The sequence below is a fragment of the Cannabis sativa genome, unplaced genomic scaffold (assembly GCF_029168945.1).
Source record: "Cannabis sativa cultivar Pink pepper isolate KNU-18-1 unplaced genomic scaffold, ASM2916894v1 Contig3, whole genome shotgun sequence".
NCBI lineage: Eukaryota > Viridiplantae > Streptophyta > Magnoliopsida > Rosales > Cannabaceae > Cannabis > Cannabis sativa.
This window is the reverse complement of record NW_026870039.1, coordinates 5,706,568-5,726,171: the sequence shown is the minus strand read 5'-3', so window position 1 is coordinate 5,726,171 and position 19,604 is coordinate 5,706,568. Positions and strand designations below refer to the sequence as shown.

The 19,604-nt window shown below is 29.3% G+C and overlaps 1 protein-coding gene across 1 annotated transcript; it reads right to left on the bottom strand.

Annotated features, from left to right (window-relative positions):
* Positions 1-15,170: 15,170 nt before the first annotated feature.
* Positions 15,171-17,157, bottom strand: LOC115704560 (UDP-glycosyltransferase 92A1). The gene has a single exon (XM_030632036.2). It carries the CDS (start codon positions 16,794-16,796, stop codon positions 15,273-15,275), a length of 1,524 nt encoding a protein of 507 aa, XP_030487896.2. The 5' UTR covers positions 16,797-17,157; the 3' UTR covers positions 15,171-15,272.
* Between the last annotated feature and the right edge of the window lie 2,447 nt (positions 17,158-19,604).

Below are 19,604 nucleotides of genomic sequence, written 5' to 3'. Positions count from 1 at the left end.
ACAATAAACAGGATCAAGTATGTGAAAAAGGTTTCAGATGAATTTATACATTATGTACATATAATCATGAAATAAATCATGTGAACCATGCAACATTAAATGTTATTTCTGATCTATATTAATAAGTAAATCTGATTATATTGAAATGAGTTTTATTTAGGGCATAAAACCCAACAGTCCCAGGTCCGGGGCTTGAATTATTTTTTTTAATATATTGAAACCGGATTGGATCGAATTTGAAAAAAAATTAGGTGGGGCGAAGCGAATTTGATCCGAGATCCAATAAGTATTCAAATGTTTTGGATAAAAAATTATCCATCGAATCGGAGCTCTGACCCGATCTAACTAAATGGATCTTTTTGACATACATACTCGCAGTCACTTTCTGCAGAGCAAACTGCTCAATAAAATGGTCATAACTCACTTAATTTTTATCCAAATTATGTGGTTCATGTGACATATGAAAGCTCTTTTCAGAACAGATCTAAGTGTGTCTCACACGCTTGCCATGGCATTTCATGCCTCAAAACTGAGTCGGGAGCTCGTGTAGGATTTTCTAACAAATTTAGTGCGATTTTTCTATTATTTTATTATAATTTAATAGGACCTTATTCCCTATAAAAGGACAGCTCCCGTAGCTTGAATTCACAACTTTTCATTCTCTCTACAAGATCAGAGCTTCTCTCTTTAGACTTTCTCACTCTAGAAATTGTGAAGAGAAGCTAGACTTAGTTATTTTGTCCCTAGTTCTCTTGTAAGGCAATTTGTTTTACGATAATAAAAGTTCGAAGTAGAAGTAGCTCCATTACCATCACAATATAGGAAGTCAACTACTATAAATTGTGGAGTTCTCTCTTTAGTTATTATTTTTTTCTGTTTGTCGCTATCACTTATCATATACGGAGCTGACCATTTTTTAACGTCGACAATGTATATTCTATCATTATTAATTTTTTATGAGTTGTAATCCATCAATAACTCATGTTTATTTATCATGTTATTATTCCTAGTTTTTACTCTCTTCTTCTTATTTATTTATATACTTTTTGATTTATTATATATATTAATCTTGTTATTGTATAAATTTAATGTGTTTTAAAGTTAGTTGTTATTGTAACAAAATTAATTAGTTATTTTATTTTAATTTAGATAAAATTATAAAGCTAATGGAGGAAAAAAATGGGAGACAGAAAAATCTGTATTTTTTCTTTTTTCTTTTACATTCCCGACGATTTAAAATCGTTGCCTATAACAGGGTATAGGCGACAATTTTAAATCGTGCCCTATTCTATAGGCGACAATTTTAAACCGTCGCCTATAGTATATGGCACGGTTATAAACTGTCGCTTATACCTAGGTATAGGCGACGGTTTTAAACCGTCGGGAAACTCACATTAGCGACGGTTTTGAACCGTCGCCTATTATGCCCATTTTACGACGGTCGTATAGGCGACGGTTATAGAAACCGACGGGAATACTTTAAACGACTATTTAAAAACGTCGGGAAAATCTATTTTTGTAGTAGTGATAGTTTTTGTTCAAATTTTCTTTGTGAATTGTAACTCAATGTCATAACTTTTGTTAGTCATCTGAAGCTAGAATAAAAACTAAAAAAAGGTGAGTAAGATCCAACTATTAATAGTTTCTCATAAAATAAAAAATTTATTTTTCATAAAGACCTTAATATATACTATACTTGATATCTATGCTCTTTTTTTTTTTCTTTTTAATAAATTACCCAATCATTCAATTGCAGGATTTATGCGCATCGATGATAATAAGCTGTAAATATCTTTTTAAATTAGCAAAAGGTCGCAAAAATTGTATAAATATTACAGAATTTAGTTGACAATACTATTTGTTTTAATTTTGAAGAATTTTGTAGTTGTTCATAATATTATAAAAATTATTTTGAAAGATTTTATGGTTATTTTTAATCTTTTTCACTGAGTGAGCAGCAAAGAGGCTTAATAGATATAACTATAGGTTAAATGTTCAATTGAAAAAACATTCAAAAACATGTCGTAAATTGAAAAGAATAAATAAGAAAATGTAAAAATAAAAATAAAAGTGTATAATTGTAAAAGTCTATAATCTTTCTACATGATTACTTAAAATTAATTTTAATTTTTATTACAAAATGAAAATTATACACAATGTTAATATAACATCCAACATTTCTTTCAAAATATAAATTTTTATATTTATATATACTTAAGCCACTTGTCATATGAGGCGTGTGGAAGTTTTTCTTATTCTTCTGACTTTTACTACTTTCAAAGTTTTTTTAACATTAGTAATTATTGTGCATTTTACTTAAATACATCACACTACATGATAACTAATTTATACTTTCAAAAGTCATCAATATCTATGGTTAAAAAGATGTCCCTATAGTATAAGGACAAAAGTAGGTGTGTACTATATAGAAATTTTCTAAATATATATATATATAGGGGGCAAGACTATAGTAGGACTTAGCAAAAATTTCCTACCGGTAGGGTACTTTTTTTAACCATTGATTTTAGATCGGATGGTTATTATAGTTTAAAATATATATTCTTATCATACAACTAACTGTATACAGTAAAAATTTTATACTTTCTAAAAAAAATATTTATTTTTAAAAATAAAAAAATATTAAAACTTAAAATAAGAGACCCTTAATTTTCTCACTCTCCATTACAATATTGTTCTTCCAAAAATCTGAACGGCATTCTCTGCAGCAAACCCATGCCATCTCTCCAACCAGCCCAGATAACCCCACAACGATCCCAGGACGACCCGATGGCAACCCGACGGTGACCCGACGGAGAACTCATTGTGAACTCCCGAACTCGGACGACGTAAACACATACAAACAAGGGAAATTTACATTATGTACTAACTTTTTCCCATTTATTACAAAAATACTGTGATACGCTTACATTTACGTTTTTACTGTTTTTTTCTTTTTTTAATTCGGCATTATACTGCCATTAGTTGTAGGTTTGTATATATTATATGGTTATAGGTGTCTTCATAGGATTTATCCTCTACATTTTTTAAAAAATAATGCTTTAAAAAGTGATGATTTGACATGTTGTGTCACTTTTTGTGACATTTTTTTTTATCTTTTTTGGATTTTATTATTTTTATAAAATATTTTCAAATCCACTCTCCCATAATCTCTGTTCATCTTCTTCTTCTTCCACATGTGGGTAGTTTGATATTTTTTTTCAAAAATTTTCAATTATTACATTTTCTTCTCAAGCTTCCCTCTTAATTTTCTCCCATTTTTTCTTCCTTTTTCTCTATATAATACTACTCCTCCTCCATCTAAATGGCAATTACACGTTCATCCTCATCATCCTCTATTGCTAAATATTCCCCAAAACAACCCCATAAAATGAAACCCAAACCAACAATAGGTAAGAAAAATTAGAAAGATAATCCTCTTAGCCTTACTTCTCTTGTTGCCCCTAAAAGAAAACTACCTGCTGGAACTTCCAAGAACACTCGAGGAAAACGTCCTCGAACTGTTGTGGAGAACTCAGACTTTGATTTTGAGTTGGAAACTGAGTTTGTGAAGTCTCCTAAATCTGTGAAGGTATTTTCGTATTGATCTTGTGTTGTTTTAGGGTTTTTTTTTTACATTTTCATTCTATTGTTCATTTCTCTGTAAATTATTTGGGGTTCTCATTTTGCATGTTGATTTTTTTGTTTCTTTTATTCTATGATTTTCTATTTTTTTTTTTCATGTTGTGTATTGTTGTTGTTTTGGTTTTGTTTTCTTAAATTTTAGGGAAAGGGTAAATCCCTAGTAAAGATTGTGCAATCAACAGATGTGGTTGAGGAAATAATTGGGAAAAAGGTTGTAGAGGTGTGTGATTTCATTTATTTTTGTTCTATTTTTTTATGCTTGTTTTTGTTATTCTTTAATTTTCTGGTGTTATTGTAGTATTTTTTTAGTAGTGTTTTCTTTTATTTTTTTTAAGATTGGGAATCTAAGTACACCCGATCAGAATATTACCATTCTAGAGTAGTAACTTCTGGTTATAGCCAATATCACTGGAGATTTTGCTGCTCTTCATTTTCAAGTACTATGTTCAAATTTTTTGGTGTTATTGTAGTATTTTTTTAGTAGTGTTTTCTTTTATTTTTTTTTAGTATTTTTTTAGTAGTGTTTTCTTCATGTAATTGTGGCTCTCACTGGAGAGTTTGTCATGTTGTATAAAATGTTGATGGAACGTCCTAATTGGTTACACGTGTTAAAAATGCAATAAAGATAGAGACTACTTTACTTCTAGGGTGGTCCTTGATAATATATATTATGTATATAAAGAATCTAAATGAATATTGACTATCATGTTGTTCACGTGTAAGATCATCTGCCTACGTGGCACCGAAAGGCTTATCTAAAGGACACCTATCTCATTTTATTTTAAAATATAGTTGAAGTTTCTTATATTGTTATTGCTCAAATAGATGTTTACAATTATACAACTTTCATACATATCATGGGTTCAGAAACTTTGATTGAAGTAATATTGGCTATATTCCTTCCTCCAGTGGGTGTTTTCCTCTGCTTTGGTTGTGCGTAGTAGCTGAAGAAATTCTTCAGAGTTTTCATTGTCCTTGTATGCTTGACTTTTTTCTACTTCTAGGTGATGTTTGTCTCTTATTAGCTTCGCGTTGTTGACGTCAATTTATGGATCTTGTTTTTTACTGTTGTTTTTAAGTTTTTCTACCATTTTTTCAGCAACCAACTTAGCATAGTCAACTATGTCGTTTTCAAATTCTCTTATTTTTTACTCTCCTCCTTCTTTTGATTGGTGTTTTAATGTGTATGATTCTGTTGTTGCTGTGTTGTTTTCAAGTATTGTTGTGTTGTTTTTGAGCATTGCCACATTTTCTTGAAATAATTATGTTCTTTTTCCCATTGTCCATTGCTCTTTATGAGAACTGGTATAGATTCCATGTCCTGTCATTTTTCACAATATTTCATTTACTTGGCCTTTTTTTCATATTAAAACAACAGTAAAACAACCATACAAAATAATGTACACTTTTTATTATTAGTGTTTTTATCTATTATTTCTATGATCCATATAATTAGCAATGATTATGTATTAATAACGCCAAAACAACACCAGAACAACCCTAATTTTTTGAATGAACAATTGTAGTAGTTTCTCAAGTATAGTTAGCAATCATTTTGTGTTAGAAACGCCAAATCAACATTAGAACAACCCTGATTTATCAATTTGCATCTTAAATTAAACAACATCACATTATTTTTTTCGTTATTTTTAACTTCAGATCTAAATCTGGGGTTTTTTTTTTTTTTTTTTTGTAGTTTTTTAAGAATTAATTTAATTTGGGTTTTGTTGTGTTTACCTCTATTTTTGAAAAAAAAAATATTTGTAAATCTTGTTGTTCGTTCTTCGACTGTCCTTAGATTTAGTAGGGGTTACTCTTCGCCGAATTTAATGGTTTTTTCCTGTTTATCTCTAATTCCGGCCCGTCTCCAACCATGAAGGAGGTCCCGTTTTTTGTATTTTTTTACTGTTTACAGTATAAAAGTAAAGTTATTGGGCTTGGGCAGTATAAAAGAAAAGAAAACGGGCTTGGACAGTAAAAAAGTTATGTTAGCCGTGTCCCAGTATATTTGAAAACTTTTGGTCAAAAAGCAGTATTTATGTAAATTTCCCTACAAACAATGATTTTACTTATTACTAAAGCCTAAAAAAAATAAAGCCCAAATTTTAAATAACAGGCCTACTCTTCCCAGCCCGTGGGTGTGAATGAGAGAAATAATCTGATACATTTTTTTTAATCAAACTTATATATATATTTTCCTTTTTAAGCTCTAATTGGTTAATATTACTTCCCTATAGCATAGGGTCATTATACTTGGTCCTACCATATAAATTCCCTATATATATATTTCAAAAAAAAAAAAAATTGCTATACTAATAATTATTTGGTTTCAAAAATTGTATTACTATGATCTACCTTTTAAGATAATTATTTTAATATGTGAGAAATATATATTTTTTTCGCTAGTCGAAATCAAAAGTAACATTTTAGTCAAAAATATCTTTTATATTTAGTTTACCAACAAGTAAACAATATTCAAACTTAAACAAAATTAAACATATATAAAACAAGTTCTTAAAATTATTTTATTGTTTTATCTATAGCTATTATAAGATTAATTATAAGTAAACTTGTTTTTACCAAAGAATTTTAATAAATTTCTAAAATAACTTATAAGGAAATCAGACAGTATCTTAAACATTATATATTTTATATTAAGAAAATAATATTAAAATATCATTATATATAGCTTTAAAATAATTAATTGGTAATTAATTTAGATATTTAAATTTTTTTTGTGTTTTTTTTTTTTGAAAAGAAATTTCTTTTTGTGTTAAAAATTTTATTGTGATATACTCTTCAATAATTTTTTTAAAAAAATATATATTGTTATGATCTACTTTTCAATGTGAACATTTCAAGATGTGGAAACACATATTGTTTTTTGTTATTTCCAAACAAAAAAAAAACGATTAAGTTACTCATAATACCAATCACACTGATTAATTGTTGTTTTTTAATTTTTTTTTTTTTTTGTTATACTGATTAATGTATCTTAAAGCATTTTGAGATAACATATAATATAACTTTAAAATAACTTATTGGTAATTAATTTAGAAAATTAGTAATTTAAATATTTACAAATTTTACTAATAAGTTATGTGAGTTTTTTTTTAAAAAAAATTGTAACTTATTAGTTTATTTATAAATTTTATTAGTTTATTAGTTATGTGAGCTTTTTTTAAAAATTTATTGTAACCTATTGTAAATAGATATTGTTACAAAAGAAAAATAAAAAAGTAACCTAAAAGTATATTTTTTTTTTTTGAAAACAAACCTAAAAGTATTTAAAACAATGAAATAATATAATATAATCTAAAAATAAATACATTAGTTTCAAATTATTAAAAAAGTATATAAAACAATTGGTACTTTTATCTCAAAAAAAAAAAAAAAAAACAATTGGTACATAAAAATGGTAGCTTATTATAATACATGACAATCATTAGTTTCGAAAATCAACTTTAAGGTTACCCAAATATATTTTAAATAATATACAATAATATAACTTAAAAATAATTATTTAATTATAAGATGTTTACAAATAAGTTTTGGAGGTAACCAAATTGCATCTAAAATTATATGATATAAAAATAATTTTTTTTTTAATGTAAAAGTAACTAATTAGCTTTTTTATCGGCATTATAAATAACCAAATTGTTACTTTTTAAAACGCAAGAAAATTAAAAAAAAAAATAGTATTCAGGATGAAGAAGCTATATTATTGGTTTATAGTTTATGTTAGTTGATTGATGGTATTTTTATAGTATATTGTTAGAAAAGATGAAACAGTAATAACAACAATATTTTTTTACACAAAAATATTTGAAGATGCTCATTCGTATTAATAAAACCTGAAAATAACTCATTGATTATTAAGGTGTTCCAAATAAATTTTAGATGTAACCAAAATGTATCTCAAATTATATAATATAAAAATATATTTTTTTATGAAAAAGTAACTAATTAGTTTCATATCAGCATCATAAGTAACCAAAAAGTTACTTTTGAAATTGAGAAAAAAAAACAGAGTAAGTTTTGGATCAATTTTTCTAAAGTGTCGATTGAGTTGTTTCTTTATCCAGCAACGATTCCATCTCTAATTTTTAGTTAATTTTTTGGTAATTTAAGGAACGATTTTGGAACTGAACACGTGATCGATCTTGTGGCGATTGTAATCGAAGCTTTTTTGTTCGTTAATGGAGTTTTTGTTGGTGAGAATGGTCTTAAATTGTGATTTTGATCTTATATATATTCTTAGTGAAACGATTTTGCAAATCATGTCGATAGTTTAAGAAACGATTTCGGTTATGAATGATTGATTGATGTTGTGTTGTTTGTGAACGAAGTTTTTTTGTTTGTTAATGGAGTTTTTTTTAGAATGATTCAAGTTGTGATTTTGATATTCTATAATCGCAATGAAAGTAAATTTAAAGGTTTTGTTTCTGGTATTGTGTTTCACATGCTGTTCAAAGGACCCACATTCATGGAGCAAGATGGCAGGTTTCCTTTTGAATTTCGGTATGAGATTTTTTTGGTATTACGGTAGAGATGATGATTTGTCACATTACTTGAAGACTAATAAATTAATCAAGGTTATTTATGTTATTATTATATGTATTACGTATATTAATAAAAATTTCCCTACTTTTAATATATTTTTCTCTCAAAAATACCTTTACATTTCAAAAAAACTTCTCTCTCTAACTCTCTTACTCTCCGGCATTAACCTCGACCCAGAACCCCTACTGTCAAACACACAAACCCAGAACCTTGGTCACAAGGCCTGACCGTCGTATTCTCTCACGGCCTCTCTCGTGTTTTGCATTTCTTTCTTCTAGTTTACCAGTTTTTTACGATATTAAGCGATGTATTTACAATGATAGAACAAATCTAAAGTTAGAGATGAAGTCTAGCGAGGATTTGCAATATTTGGCGATGTTTTGTGTATTAAGCTATGTTTTGCGATGATGTTAGCGATGTATTTGTGATATGAGACTAAAATATGCACAGCAGATCGCAAAATATCGTTAATCATCGTGAAAACTTGAGTATGATTTTATGACATTTAGCGATATATTTCGTGATGTTGTAAATTGGAGACATTTAGCAATGTTTCATGATTTTGCGATGTTTCGCGACATTTAGCGATATTTGTGACATCGTCAAAAACCAGAAAAAAAAAATTAGAAAACAAGCGAGTTGAGAACTCCAACGATGGGTAGGAATTTTGGGGTTTTCAGGGTGGTTGAGCTCATAGATTTTGGGGCTTTTGATTTCACAATTTCTCTTTGTGGTTTCGCGATATCCTCCTCGATTTTTTCCTACATTTCGTCTTCAGAGTGGGTTTCGCCGGAGGTGGTGCGGTGGTCGTGGGTTTAGTCTGGGATTGGTTTGGTCTGATTCTGTGGTCGTGGGTATTAGTTGGGTTTGGTGAGAGTTAGAGAGAGGGAGAGAGGGCCGAGAGAAAAAGGGAAGGTATGAGGAGGGTATTTTGAGACTTAATTAATTTTAGAGTATTAAATTTCAATGAATTTTAATGTGGCATACTAAAAAACCATACCATTTTTTAAGCATGAATTGTCAAATTTCCCATTTAACAATAACTCCTAATCATAATTACTTATACATCAAACATTTTTTAAGTTAGATTTTAAGAAAATATACTATTATATAAAAATAACTAGTAAACTTTTTCGCCGTAGATATTTAAATTTTTTTAAATGATATATCAAATAAATTATGTATTTTATGAAATGATAACTAAAAAATAAAAATTGTATCAAATTTTAATTTTACTAATTTTCAAATAATTTTTTTTGAATATTATAAGAAGTTAAGTGTAGGTAGACTCGACTTGTATTTACAAAATTTTATTTTTATAATGGAAGCCCGATACGTTCTCTATAATAATATGTTAGGCTTGATCCATACTTTTAGGACTAGCATGACCTATAAGCATGAAGGGAAATTTTCATATGTATGGGAAAATAACTTGAAATTTACTTTTTTTATGGCAAAATAAAATATTACAAAAATTTATAAAATTTAAAAGTATACAACTATTTAGATGTGTGAAACCAAAACTATATAAAGAAAAAGGAAAATTTGCGGCAAAAGTCCTCTAAAATTCAGTTTGATACAGATATGTCCCCAACCTCCAAAAATAGTGGTAATAGTCCTCAAGGTCATGTTTTTTATTTGTCCGTTATTCCTAATTTTAACTGAGTCATTTAGTTTTTTAAAAAATGTCACGTGTCAAAATAGTATTGGTCCAAATTATTATTTTAATTTAAAAAAATAAAAATAAATAAATAAATAAATAATTTAAAAAAAAATTCTTTTTTTTTCTTTTCTTCTTCGTCTTCTTCTTCTTCTCACTGCAAGAAATCCACCACCAACCCCCAACCGCAAAGCAGCATCACCACCACCATAACCACTTTCTCTCCCAATTCGACCCATACCCAGATACCCCCCTCGACCCAGAGCCCAACTGAGTCAAAAGAGTCATATCCCTATCAACATTCCCTTCTTTACAATATTCACGAATCAAATGGTTGTAAGACTCACTTGAAAGTTCTTCTCTGGTTCTAAGACGATCTGGGCACTCAAGAATTGATCTTTCAGTACTAAATTTCACTTCAAGACCGAGTCTTTTCACACCTTTGCTATGCCTTGAGTGGCTCAGACAACTTGAAACGAGACTAGTTCTTCTGGGGATGGAAAATTGTAAGAATGAGTTGTTGGGGCACAGAATAGACCTTAGTTCCATGTCTTTATTCTCGTAGATGATTCAACTCTTCACTTGGGTGCATCTTTAGCATAAAACCCATTACTCTGAATCTTTCATAGGATTCAGAAAAAGAAAAATTAAAGCTAATAATGGAGAAGCTATCATCTCTAAAGGAGAAAAAGTTAATTTTGAAAAAAAAAATATTGGGTTAAGAATTGTTTTGGTTGTTTTGAGAGAGAGAGAGAGAGAGAGAGAGAGAGAGAGAGAGAGTGGTTATATGGTGGTGGTGGTGGTGGTGGTGGTGGTTTTGGGGTTGGGGGTTGGTGGTGGGTTTCTGGCAATGAGAAGAAGAAGAAGAAGACGAAGAAGAAAAGAAAGAAAAAGGAAAAAAAAAATATTTTAAAAATATTTATTTATTTTTATTTTTTTAAATTAAAATAATAATTTGGATCAATAATATTTTGACATTATGGTAATTTTAAAAAAGTAAACGGCTCAGTTAAAATTAGGACTAACGGACAAATAGAAAACATGACCTTGAGGACTATTACCGCTATTTTTGGAGGTTGGGGACTAATCTATATCAAACTGAACTTTTTGCGAACTTTTGCCGCAAATTTCCCTTAAAAAAAAAATACTTTCAAAAACTTTATTTTAATTCCAAAACAGAATCTACGAATCTCTCTCTCTCTCTCTCTCTCCAAAACTATTTTTTCTCTGAATCTCTCTCTTCTCTAAAACTCTCTCTTCTCTAAATCTTTCTCGCGATCTTCCAATCGCTATCCATATGTAGAGGTGTGCAGAAAGTCATCCAATCCAATTATAACCGACCGATCCAATTCCAACCGATTCAATAGGATCGGATATCCAATCATAAGTGGATCAGAACGGATGTAAATTTTGAAAATCCAATCGGATCAGATCGGTTATTGGATGGGACATCCGATCCAATGGATAACCGACCAAACCGATCCAATTATCATCCAATTATATTAATAAATTTTTAAAATACATTTACAATTTTATATATTTAATATATTTTATTTTAAAATATATATTAATTGATTTAATATACATTTAACACATGAGATTAAATAAAAAAATCATAAATCTAAAATATTAATTCTCATCTTCCTAAACGCTAATAAAATTATCAATGTGTATTGAATTAAGTATGAATTTTTGCCAGTTTTATTATGAGATCATGAGAATTAAGTTTGACCAAACTAATATTTACTATGTATGTTAGATTATTAGGTCTTAAATTATGTCCTTTTTATATATATATTTTTATTTTTAATTAAATCGGCTTAAATGGTAATTAAAATAGATTGGATGGATCCAATCCAATCCAATAGAAAACCAGTCAATGCATCCAATGGTTGGAACCGATCCAATCCAATATATCTATTGGATCGGATCAGATGACTTAATTCGATTAGATTGGATCAGATGACAAAATTTAACATCCAATAAATAGTTGGATTGGATCAGTCGGGTTCAAATCCATTGGATGTGATCCAATAAACACTCATATCCATATGTATATGACATATGTATTTATATAAACATTCCAAATCAAATGCTTTTATAGTTTTTTTATTTGCTCATTCAATTTCAATGAATATTTTTCATGTAAAGTGTAATGAGTTTGTGAGAAAAAGTTTTAATCGGTAAATTTAGGTGCCGTTTGGTAACACTTTTGTTTTCTAATTTTTTAATCACAAAATTGAAGTAAAATTTTTGTTTTTAAAAATTTTATTTTTGAAAAACAAAAATGTGTTCTGTAACCACTTTTGTTTTTCAATTTTAAAAATAGAAAACAAAAGTGTGTTCTGTAAAATTTATTTTTATTTTTTATTTTATTTAAGTCGAGTCTAGGTGCGGGGTCGGATTTGGGTTCAGGTCAGAGGCCGGGTTCAGCACCAAGGTCGTGGGGAATTTGGGTCCAGGTCTAGTCGGAATTCAAAATATTGATTAAAAAAATCTATTTAAAAAAATATTAAAAGCAATTTTTTTTTTTAAATTTTGATTCTTAATTAAAAAATTAAAAAGTAAAAACTGTTTTATAGAACATGTTTTTGAAAAATATTTCATTTTTCCAATTTTAAAAATAGAAAACTGATTAAAAAAGTGTTACCAAACGACACCTTAGTAGATTTGTGATTTAGGTATCATATTATTGTTTGGGATTTTTGAAATCAAAGAAACTAATTTTAATATCTAATCTAATTTTTTTGAGAAAAGAATGTCCAGATTTTATAGTGTGAAGAATATGGTGATGTTGATAATGGTGGGTTTTATTTTTCAATGCCAACAAAAAAGTATGTGAAATTTTTATATGAATCTGATTACATAAAATACAAAGAAAAGGAGGGACACATAGATAATGCAGAAAAAAATAAAACATGAAAATCACAAGAAATTATTATCATACATACATATGTAAATGAGAAACGGTAAAAGACACCAAAGTGTCTAGTACCCTTACCAGGAATATTGTTATTGTTAGTAATACAATTTAATATTTAATTTTATTTATTTTAATTTAATAAAAATTATAAAAAATAGCTAATTAATTTGATATTTAATTACAAAAGTATTTTATTACTCAATTCAAATTAATAAAGTAAGAGCACTCTCTTTAGTGCCTTTATAATAGTTAAAAGTTAAAAAATTTAGCTCAAAACTTTTTAACGGGATATTTGCGGTATAAATATCATATGTTTTCGGTTTTATACACTTAAATACAACATGTTTTTTTTCGACGAATTAAATATCTTAAGTTATATTTCTGTTACTTCCGTCACTACTTTTCTGTTAAATCCTATTCAAACTTAGAGTATTTGCGGCATAAATACTTAGTGTTTTAAATTTCATACACTTATATACCACATATTTTTTTAGCAGATTAAATACCTAAAGTTACGTTTACGCTATTTTTGTCATTATCATCAATTCGTTAAATTCTATTAAAATAGACTAAGTTGACACCTGTCAACATATTAGTGGTCCACTAATATATTCTCAATAAAAAATTATTAAATAATTTTAAAATTTCTTAAAATAAAACATAAAAAATTTATTTTTTTGCTAAGTATTATTCAATAAAAAAAGTTATTAAATAATTTTAAAGTTAAAAAAATAATTAGATAATATTTATTTAATTAATAAAAATAAATATAAATCAAAATTATAGTTAAATCTTTTCTTATTTCTTCATATTTGTGCAAATAAATTTGTTGAAGATATTTTTATAAATAAAATCAATTTTAGGTATAATATTAAAAAAATGCTTATAATAGGATTTAAGAAGACTTGTAGTGATGAAGGTAATGTAAATGTAACTTTAAGTATTTAATCTGTCAGAAGAAAAAACATGTGGTATATAAGAGTATGAAATTTAAAACATCAAGTATTTATGCCGCAAATACTCTAAGTTTGAATAGGATTTAACAGAAAAGTAGTGACGGAAGTAGCAGAAATGTAACTTAAGGTATTTAATCCGTCGAAAAAAAACATGTAGTATTTAAGTGTATAAAACCAAAAACATATGGTATTTATGCCGCAAATATCCTTATTTTAACTCTTCCAACAATATCTTTATAACTTAGCTATAATAAATTTGTACAAACTCTAATAAAATGCATCATGTAGCTATGGAGAGAGAGAGCTAAATTTTATTTATTCATTTTATTACTACTTTATTTAAGTTTATTAATTTTTAATAATTATATATAATGTACAATATAATATTTTTATTAATTTATACATTATTAAATATTAATGTATTAAAAATATATTATTTTAATGATGTAGATAAAAATATGAAGAAATTGATGTACAGTGTAATGTAAAAATGTGAGGTAAAATAAAAAAAAAAAATTAGTGAATTATTTTAAAGAATAAAGTAGAAAAGCTGGTTCTTTCTTAGTAAAGGTCTCTTAAACAAGGATGCTTCTCTCTAACCCAAATAAAACAATAATTATTAAAATATTATTTAAAACTTCATATTGTAATATTGTATGTACTAGACTCCACGTTGTTATTCTGTACCCAAGAGTCTCATCAGTCATCACTCTTAAATCATTAATGAAAGGACAATAAATTGTCCTTACAAGACAAAACCACCATCGTAGCTCACTTCGTCCTAATCACAAAGATAATAACTACCAACTAGTAGTTAATACAGTTGGGATTTCCTAACTGTCTGGGGCTATATATGATAGTCTTAGAACTTGTTTAGGGGTGATCAAGTCTTTAAAACACATATTAGATTTGACATAATAATTCTCTAGTTTTTTGAGTGAAAATTGAGGGATGTAAAAAGCTTTTTCCTGTGTTTGATTGGATAGGCTCAAGTAAGATTATGTGTAACTTGTGTGAATCACCGTTAGAGTGATTTTGTGAGAGCTTGATTTGAGTGGTAATCATCATCATTGCCAATTATTAATAAAGCCATAGAGTTGCTTCAAATCCAGGGATTAGATCCAAGTTTTATCTAAAATTTGTGATTGAACCTTGTTAAACTCTTATCGATTTCTTAATCTGTTATTTTATTGTTTTAGTTTATAGTATCTTGATTAATCTTGTGTTCTTATAGGTGCTTGTTTGCACCACATCCCTATTGCAGAATTATTTTTTTATATATACTAATATTAATATGTATTACAGAATAAATAAAACCTATTAGTGTCAATATAAAATGCATGTTGTTGGGTACAAACCTCAGGAAGCCAGGTAATATATTCTAGTTATACATGGACATCATATGATTTGTTTTTGAAATAAGTAGTAAAGCACACAAACTCAAATTTCCCTGTCTATATATTTCTCGAGCAAAAATTAACAGTACATTGTTTAATCAAATTATCATATGATATGATTCATATCCAAATTAATTCTTGACATTTTCTTGTCTATTTTTCACAATAGAAGCAACAAAAGCATCAATGGCTTTAAGAGAAGAAGACCCTTTACTTTCTCCCTCTTCTTTCAAGGCTTCTCGTATCTGCAACTTAATCTCATTAGCCTTTTTCTTCAACTCTTCTCCTTGACCATCTCTCGCCATCACCAAATCAATCACCTTCTTCACTTCATCCCCAGCAATGGTCCCCGAAGGTCCTCGACTCAGCTCCACACTCACACCCATCTCCTCCACCAACATCTTTGAATTGTAATTTTGTTCCCCCGCCAATGGCCACCCGATGATCGGGACCCCCTGGCTCAAGCTCTCCATCACCGAATTCCACCCACAATGACTCAGAAACGCACCTGTAGACTTATGCCCTAAAATGTCCAACTGGGGTGCCCATTTCCGAACTAACAACCCACGATTCTTCTCCTTGGCTCGCTCTTCGAACCCTTCTGGCAACCACTCTGGATTAAACTCTCCTTTCAAATCGAAACCCTCCGGAGGCCTTATGACCCAAACGAAAGGCTTCTCACTTTTTTCCAGCCCGATTGCCAATTCCATCATCTGGGTTGCTCCGATCGTATTCTGGGAACCAAACGCAATGTACAGAACGGACTTGGGTTCTTGTGAATCGAGCCACTCGAACAACTTGTCGGCTGACATACTCTCTTTGGAAAAACTGAAAGAAGAAGGTGAAAACGACTTGTCGTTTAACACAGCTTTGGGGAGAAGCGGACAGACACACCAAACGGGGCGTTTACTGTAATCCCGGAGGATTTGCAGTCCGAGCGGTTCGATTTCTTCGACGGTGTTACACAACAGGGCGTGCGATTTGAGACTAAGCCTCAACTGGGTTTGGAAGAATTTTGACCATGAATCTGAACCGTCGGCTGCTCTCAAGAAATAATGTAACTGAGAACGGTGGAACCGACACCGTTTAGGGAACCCAGTGACCTCGAATTCTTCAGACTCTGTTTTCCGGTGAGGGAGTTCGTTCCAGATAGAAATGAAGGCTGCAGAGCCGTAAGCGCCAGAAGTAAGGAAAGTGACATTGACGGTGTCGTAGCTACGTGCCACGTCGACGGCCCACCCAAAAAACATGTCGGAGATAATACAAAGTGGAGGGCGTCCATGTTTACCGATACATTCGTGGATGAAGTTACGGAAAGGAGTTTCCATAGATGTTGAAGCGTGTAAGAAGTCGATTAGTTGGGCACGAGACAAGTTCTCAGTGGTTCCAGTGTTGTCGGGCAAGCCGTGGTCGGAACTGGAGAAGGGTAGCTCGGCGAAATGGATTCCGGAGTTTGAGTGTTCGTGATCATCTTCGCTGGAGGTAGATCGCCGGAGATGATGGAGGGTGAGCTTAGTTGTAGCGATGATGAGTGTGAAGCCTGTCCTTCGGTGAATTTGGTTGGCCAAGGCTAAGAAAGGAATGAGATGGCCGTGAGCCATGAAGGGAAACACGACGATGTAGTGTTGATCAAGGTCAAACAGCTGAGAATCCATTTCTGTTATTGGATCTGGCTATTACGTCCAAAATCGTACTACATAAATAGGAACATGATTGATTTGGATGAACATTTTATATAGACCGTTCGAGGTTCGACTCTTTTATTGCTTAATAAATATCTACCTACAGATTTAGGTGGCGTACTTACATAATTACCTCGGAAATCTAAAATTAGTCTTCAGTTTCTGCCACCAGACAGACTTGTCACTGGTGCCCCATAACATTTATCTTTTCCTATTTATTAATCCCATTTCCCTTCATTAATTCCACTTACTCTTTGTTACCTTGCATTTACTCTTTTTCTCTCATTTTTCTCTTCTGATGATTCCCCCAATACTGCAGATTCAATCCCTCTTCACATTAATTACTCTCCCTAATTTGCATTTAATTTTAATTGCGCACGTATTGTCACATTTAATTTGAATTCAACGAACCTATGGTGGATACTTAATTCAACGATACCCCATTTCTTTCTTGGCTTTTGAGGTACTGAATTAAAATCATTATTATTTTAGAGCAAGTTTGGTATTATTTTTAGTGAAAATTACACCTAATATAAAATTTTAAAATATTTTTACATAAATATGGCAATTTTAAGTTTGGCTATTTTGTATGGCATTTTTTTTTTATTTTCAAACTTATATATGGTATATATTATGCTATATTTATGTTATTATTAGTTTTGAATACTATATTTAATGCTTTTGTATTTTTTCTAAGTCAAACTTTAATTTTTTTAAAGTTGTTTATCTCTCAGGTGTTGCCTCTCTCTTTTCTTCTCTTTCTCTGGTGGCTGATTCTTGCTCCGATTGTTGTTAGCTCCGGTAGTTGAAGATAGCTCCAGTGATCGATAGATTCTCGCCCAACCGCTATTAGCTCCGGTGAATGCTTGTATCTCGTCTAGACATTTTCCAATTGGTAACATCGAATTTGTCGTCGAAACTGTCGGAAGATCTATGGTCAAGGTTGTCGAAGTCGTGGAAGGAGCAGTCAGATTTGTTCTCCTATTCCAGACCAATATAGGAGAAAAGGTTCTTCTTTTTGAAAGAACTGGGAGAAAAAAAGGAAAAAAAAGATTTCCTTAATGTTTACAATGTAAAAATTAACTTGGTCGTGAGTATGATTGTGGTTTATCTTTAGTGTTCTAATTATTTGATTTTACAGGTTTTACTTTATTTATATAGAAGATGAGAAATATGTTGATTATGCTAAAGTCTTGACAAAAGATAATTTGGTAGGAAAGGACTGCCTTTGGAATGGACTAAGGTAAGTTAATTATCTTTAATAGTTTGGTTTGAAAAATTCAATAGTTAAGCACGTGGCTGCCATTAACAAACTAAAAAACATGAGGTTTGAATTCGTCCTAGGCATCAACATAGTAATGCTATGATTTTTTGGTTCCCAAATAATGTAGGGCCATTTATTTTTCTTTTCACCAAGTAATGAAAAAGAATGGGTGTATGATGAAAAAACAAAATTCATGAGAGATTTGATTTTAGTTTATTTTTATGAATTTTTCACAGCTTCAAAACTGGTTTCACAATATTCATAAATTTAAAATTAGTTTCACAGGTTTTGAGGGTACTATAATGGGGTTGGTCCATTTTATGATATTACTTTTATTTTAATTTTGTTTTTATTATTTTTTTTCTAGGTTCGAAAATAGTTTTTACACTTGTATTTTGTTTCTGGATTATCATTGTACATTGTGTGTTGTTTTGATTATATCTGTTAGTATTTTTTTTTTGTTGACCGATAAAACTGGTTTCAGTTATATTCATTGTTTATCATTTATGTGTTGTTACGATTTTGTTATGATTTTTCATAAGATCAAAACTAGTTTCACAAGATTCATAAGTTCTTTCACAGGTTTTGAGGATTCTGTAATGGAAATTCTCCATTTTATGATGTTATTGTATTGTATGATGTTATTTTTTATGATGTTGATGAAACTGATTTTTTTACTGCTTTTAATGAAATAAGATATAATATGGCATAAATACACACACAAAAAAAAAAAAATTGGTTTTTTCTACTGAAAAAACACAATACAAAATTATAAAATCAGTTTCATCAATATTAAAAAAAACTAATTATTTCATTAAAAGAGACAAAAAAAAAATAGTTTCATCAATAACATAATAAAAAATACACAATGCTTAATAACTAAATTTTTACAAACGATACTAAATTTAAAAACCAGTTTCGAACATATAAATTTTATATCAATACCTCATAACCAAACTTCTAACTTCATTCTTTATTCTGACATTTGATTTTTTATTTGTTTGCTCAAAAATCAGAGTTGATTTAAACATACAATATGCAGCAAATATAACAAAGAGAATCAGAAATTAAAATCAAAGAGAAACAAAGAAAATTAAAGAGACAAAAATACAATAAAAACCATAAAAGAATAACAAAAAAAAAATAGTGGAATGTGAAAAACCAGTTAGTAGAACAACCAAAATAAAAACTAGTTTCTTGAAATAATCAAATAAAAAATTGAAACTTAAAACTCAATTATGAACAACAGTAAAAAAAACCAGTATGAAAACTAGTTACTTAAAAAAAAAACCAATTGAAAATAATAAAATAATATGTGTGTCAGAAACTGATTATTTAAAATAAAATAAAAATTGTTGTTCAAATATCATACAATAATAAAACTGGTTTTATACAAACTAAAAAATATTCAATACTATCATAAAAATGGAGCAACCCCATTACATAACAGTTAAATCTGTGACACCAGTTTCGACCTGTGAAACCAGTTTTGACACTATAAAAAATCATAACAAAAT